Genomic DNA, 6000 nt, shown 5'->3' on the forward strand with positions numbered 1-6000 from the left:
TATATATATATATATATATTAGTGAGTTGAAAGTGGTCATAGGCTCACTCAAGCTGTGTGGGCATCCTCCAAGCCCTTGGATATTTTCTATCTTGCTTAATATCTATTTCCAAAAAGGTACAAGGTATGAAAATGATTAAATTAATGTCCCACAACACGGTCTCTCTCTCTATATATTAGCTAATTGAATGTCCACCCAAATCATGTGCGCTGTGTAACACTCCTGGTAAATTCCCCCTTATTTTTGTAATATAATTGTACTTTGATTATAAATGATTATAAATTTATTTGAATGGCTTGAAGAGTTGAGCCACAGATCCACGATCTGAGGGGGGAAAGGAAGAGGAACCCGAGTGGTGTTAGTTGGCACCACTGCTTAATCAAATGTGCAGTTAGCAAGAAAGATTTGGAAGAACGTTCCATGCGGAACATGAAGAGACACACAAGGAAAAGCATAAAAAGGCATTCAAACAACAAGAGTTGGTTGACTTTTTGTTGAATGAAAGAAGTTTGAGGTCAAAATTGGATTTTGGGAGCAAGGAGCCAAACTTGTGAGCATGATTTCTAGTCGAGTTTGCTTGAAAAATCCCCTTGGATCATGGACTTGGCTCCTACTACAAGAAATGCAAGCTGCAACCAGTCTATGGTTGGGTGGAAAATCGAAGTCCCACCTTTAGTTTTAGCCATTGTTAGTCCCACCTTTAGGTAGATCCACCCTAAGGGATCACCTTCTGCTGGTTTATTAGCAAAGCCTAACCTTGAGGGCGTGTTGAAGAGCATTGACCCCGTGACCTCCCATTGGCGAGGTTCTTTAGCGACGAGAACTCGACCAATTGAGCTAACCCCTGAGGCTTGTTCTTTATTGAAATTAATGTATAGCTCTGTGATAATTTTGCATGGTTGTAGGAAATCGTTGTATGGAATCAATAGGCAAAATGCCTTGACTATTTTTGGATCGTATTGAAATTCTACCTTGAGGCTGTTAGAAAGATGTCTTGATTTTTAGGTGCAAGTTAATATGTTGCACGTGGACATGCAAGGCTTTGGAATTACTATTGCTCACTTTTCTGCTATAACCTTTCTTCTGGGAGGTTCTAGAAGCTGAAACTTGGACCATGGTGAGGGGAAATCCTGCTGATCCTCTAGTCTAGTTTTTAGATCTTGGGTCACAAAATTTTAGGAAATATGATCAAAGGAAGTTGGACTTCCTAAATGCATCTTTAAATAGGTCATGTTGGCATTCTTGCTATAACTTTTCTTTTGGGAGTACCAAACGCTGAAACTTGGTCCATAGTGAGGGGAAATCTTGCTGATCATCTGGTCCAACTTTCAGATTTTGGGACGCAATATTTTAGGAGATATGATAAGAGGAACTTGAGCTTCTTGAATGCTCCTAAAATCGAGCATCAAACATGTCATGTTGACATTTCTGCTATAACTTTTTTTCTAGGAGGTTCTAGAAGCTAAAACTTGATCCATAGTGAGGGGAAATCTCTCTGATCTTTTAGTCTAACTTTTAGATCTTGGGTCACGATATTTTCGGAGATATGATCATAGGAAGTCGAATTTCTTGAATTCTCTTAAAATCGTGCATCAAACAGGTCATGTTAGCATTTCTGCCATAACTTTTCATCTAGGTGGTTCCAAAAGTTGAAATCTGAACCATAGTGAGGGGAACTCCCATTGATCATTTGGTTCAGTTTTTAGAACTTGGATTGCTATAATTTAGGAGATATGCCCTAAAGAATTTGCTATATTAGTTTGCATGCAAAGTGTTTGAAGAAATGCCTAAATGGTTTAATGATCCATTGCATTCATTTTGTTTGATGAAATGCCCCAATGAAATTGTTGTTTTGTGGTTGGGGATATTATTGGAGCAATGTCTCTGATTTGATTTCATACAAAATGTTTGACAAAATGTATATAAGAAAAATAATACTCAATTGGTTGTGTACAAAGCATTTGAAGACATGTTTCCATGTAAAGTGTTTGACAAAATGTGTGAGATAAAAATCAAGTTTTTGCAAGTGTGTTGAGGATAAATTTAATAAGGGTATGTGGCAAAGTGGTATCAAAGCTTATTGTCAAGCTAGTAAAAGGAAGGAGAAAATTTTGGGTACCTTGTAACCTATGTAAGTCATTAAGGGAACTGAATATGTTACAAACTGGTATTAGAGCGTCTAGGTTCAACATTTGGATTGAATGAGCTATATTACAGATGAAATGAAGAGCGAAGGTTTTATACTAGAGCTTTGGAGATTAAAAATTTGGAACTTTGTGTTATTTAAAGAATGATTGTTAGTTGAATTTTGCTGGTGATTATTTACTACATGCATATGTGGTTATGTGAGATTATTTTTTGTAATGAGGGGGGATATCTTAACTTATCCCTATGCTTATTTTATAATGAAAGCAAGTCATTTTTAGCTATGGCATCTGGACAACTAGATTTAAATAGTTTGCATAAGTGAAGTTCTGTTTAATGCTTACATTTGCATAAATAGTTTGCATAAGTGAAGTTCTGTTTAATGCTTACATTTGCATTAAAGTTTTCCATCAGATTTACATGACATAAAATAGATCTATAATATAAATCACGGATCGATCAACATGGACCTTAAAACTTTATTTAACAGAAAAATTTGAGCCCACTCAAAATCGTTACTTCAATGGAAACATACCTAGATCTTGCAGGCATTCAACATAAGCACATAAAAGAATAAATCGTACATTTAGAACATTCAACAAAGAAATCAAGATTTTGCAGGCATTTGACACAAACGCTAGAAACAAGCAAACAATTAAAACATAAAACGCTTAAAATCATCACTTTTCAACAAAATAAACCATATTTTTGCAGAATTTTAACATAAAAGACAAACCAAAAACGAAAAAGAAATGGAAAAAAAAAAAACAGTAAAGGAATAACAAACCTGATGCCAGAGCCGGTAGCAAAAAGTAAAACTGTTGAATACTTCTCGGGGGGCGAAATTTGGCGAATATCGAAACCATTGCCTAAAACCTGACTCAACTCCACCGTATCCCCTTTACGAAGATTGCACAGAGACCCTGCCGTGGATCCCTCGACATACTTAATCAAAAACTCTAGAGAACCTCCGCTAGATGTAGCGGGCGGTGAAGCTATCGCTAGAAACGCAGGTTTGCTATCTCCAACCCTAACCTGCACGAACTGCCCTGGGGTTGTGTGCCCCTCCATGAGCTCCGGATTGTCGCTGATATCTAAAACCACATGGTACAGGCTCTCGGCCGCCCTCTCAACCTCCACCAGCGGGGCCTCCGCCCATAGAACCTCCTGCTTCCAGGCCGCTAGAGCGACGGTTCGAGCCCTGGGGAACCTCTGTGTGGTGATGGCCCTGCGGCTGGATACGGCTTTGTTTAGTAGAGGTAGGCCAAATCTCCGGGCTAGCATGTGACCGACGGCCATGGAGTTGCAGCGAGCGGGAGCATAGGAATTGCGTTCATGTGGCGGGGAAAAGCGGTCCGGGGGGCTGAGTTTTGCATGTGTCGCGGTCCAGAGGGGCTGAGAGGTGGAGGGACAGAGAGGGCAGACAGTTTGGAAAGAGAGAAGCACCGCCATTAATATGAAGACGCGGAATAATAGTGTGTTCTTAGTCGACCCAGAAAGGTCGAAGTATTTGACTTCAAATATTCAACTCGAACTGCATGCCATGTGCCTAAATATAAACAAAAAGCATATGTGGATCTGATGGTGTTATCTTGGAAATTGTTCAAATAATTTGGCGATCGGATTTTGCTGTTCAAAATATTCACGATATCTAATGTCAAAGTATACATTTATATTAAAATAATATAATTTAATTATGAGACTTAAAACACTTTAAATTGATAGTTGAAAATTATTTCCAATTTATAATGGTAATTTAAAATTCTTTATTGATTGATATATATAGGTATATAATTGCCGGGAAAGCAACTAGTTGATAAAAAGAATTCAAAAACCTAAATTTCTTAGGAAATAAGATTGATAGTAATGTTTTATTATAATTAAGAAAAATAACTAATTATGATTTTTTTTGTAATGGTAGTAGATTAGTAAATAGAGCTGAATTTTGTAAGGGTAGAAAATTGGTAACTAGAGGAATCATTATTATGTAGTATAGTTCATGTCTTTGTTATTTCTTAATTGATTAAAGGTTGTGTTTTTTATAATGAAAGTTGTTAGGGAAAGGAAAAATGGAAACAATGGTCTCTTCGAAATACTAAAGAGTTCGGAGAAACAAATCCATTGTTCTTCTGATGTGATGACATTTCGAGAGTTGAAGGTGAAGAGGCTCTATTTGCTCGACCCGTTACCAGCTGTTAGAACTATAAGTTCGTTCCCTGGAAGTCAGAATTGGATCCCTGCATGTTGTCAATCTATTTTCCCTCGGATTTGGAAGAATCTCTCGTTCTATAACCCTAATCTAAATCTAATAATGAGGAAGATTTATAGGAGGTCAGACACAAATATGCTGGTTACTCTCGGACGTACCGGGTATCATTTTCGATAAATGACCCTTTGTGAAGACTAAGTTCCATAGCTTTGCGCTATCCCAATCATATCATAATCTCCCTGCCCCCGAAAGGCCTCCCTTTTGTCCCCTTTTTGCATAATGAAAGTTTTTCGTACGAGCATTTGCTAATAACATATATAAGTGTGTTGTGATGTTTCGCATTTTAGTATATATATTATTGGTAATATTTTAATATCTTCATGCTATGTCTATTGTTAGTTAATCTTCACACTTCTGTATGCATTCTCTCTCTGCACAGTTCTTTAGCATCATTGTTATTATATAGTATTGGTAATATTTTAATATTAAATAATCAATATCTCTGTAATTTGAATGTCGCTAGTCAATTGAGTAAAGGTTGTGTGGAGAGCGGACAAAACTCTACACAATGAAAGTTTTCTGCACAATGAAATCTCTTCACACAAAACTCTCCACGGAAACACAAATGTTGGCAAACACCTCTCACAGATCAAGTGCGGAAAAGCTCTTCATACAATGAAATATCTCTCTACGTGGTGAAAATTATCTGCTCAAATCTCTCTGCACAATGAAAACTCTCCGCACAAAACTCTCTGCATAATGAAAGTTTTTTGTGGAAGTGCAAAGAATAGTGATTTTCCTGCGTTGTAGGAGAATCAACTTCTTTTGCACTGAAGACTCCGCACTCTAGATTTTTCCTTGGAACATGTGCGGGAGTGTGGAATTTTATTTAATTGTGCAGAGTGAGTATGGAAAAGTTGAGAGCCAACATACAATGCCACACAATCAATTTCTTTGTACTTCAAAGCTAGAACAAATATATACGTAATAGGCAACTGTGAAATATCATTACATTACGAATTAAAGTTATAAAGTTCCCTCATATCTCGTCCTATGCACATCCTTCATTCCGCACAACGAAATCTGTAAAAGTTTTAAATGGAAAATAGTTTAAAATTAATTTTCCCTTTGCACCCTCGTTCTCCTACACATTCCTCGTCCTTCGAACAGTAAAAGCTTCGCACAAGGACAACTTCACGCAAGGAAACATAATAATATTAATTCGAAATTTGTTCATAGTTAAATTAATTATGCATCAACAGTATAAATTTCTCTCTACATTCTCGTTTTCCCGCACATACCCCATCTTCGCATGTCCTTCGGACAATGAACATTTACATTGTGCAGAGTTTCCATTATCACCTCTAGTTTTCTTGATTGTTTGGTACCTGTGGATGGAGTCGACATTAATGGCGAAGACAGAGGCTTAAAATCAAGGAAAGTTAGATAAGTGGTATATTTAGATTGCTCGAGCAACTTTACAAGCATTGAGTCATATATTAGAGCTATAATTCGCCGAGTTTATTAGTAGGTGTGGCACAGTTTGAAGTTTATGGAGTGCGGTCATGGAGTTACAGAGCAGGATCTCAACATTTCTTTAGTTAAAATGGCTAGTGCTATAGAATTTCCCATTGCTTTGGTCTCA

General features: G+C 37.1%; 1 protein-coding gene across 2 annotated transcripts in view; it reads right to left on the reverse strand.

The window, feature by feature from the left end:
• The window catches only part of LOC149177784 (fruit protein pKIWI502-like), a 78062-nt gene extending 74359 nt beyond the window's left edge, over positions 1–3703 (reverse strand). Inside the window, exon 1 of one of the 2 annotated variants that reach the window (XM_089420204.1) lies at positions 2934–3703. In XM_089420204.1, coding sequence (XP_089276330.1) covers positions 2934–3598 — 665 coding nt within the window. In that variant the 5' untranslated portion in view covers positions 3599–3703. The remainder of the gene's footprint in view (positions 1–2933) is intronic. The other variant, XM_089420203.1, reaches the window with a different exon arrangement.
• Between the last annotated feature and the right edge of the window lie 2297 nt (positions 3704–6000).

This window comes from Pinus tabuliformis, chromosome 4_1, assembly GCF_031772625.1.
Source record: "Pinus tabuliformis cultivar Carrire ecotype Pingquan chromosome 4_1, CPIR1, whole genome shotgun sequence".
NCBI lineage: Eukaryota > Viridiplantae > Streptophyta > Pinopsida > Pinales > Pinaceae > Pinus > Pinus tabuliformis.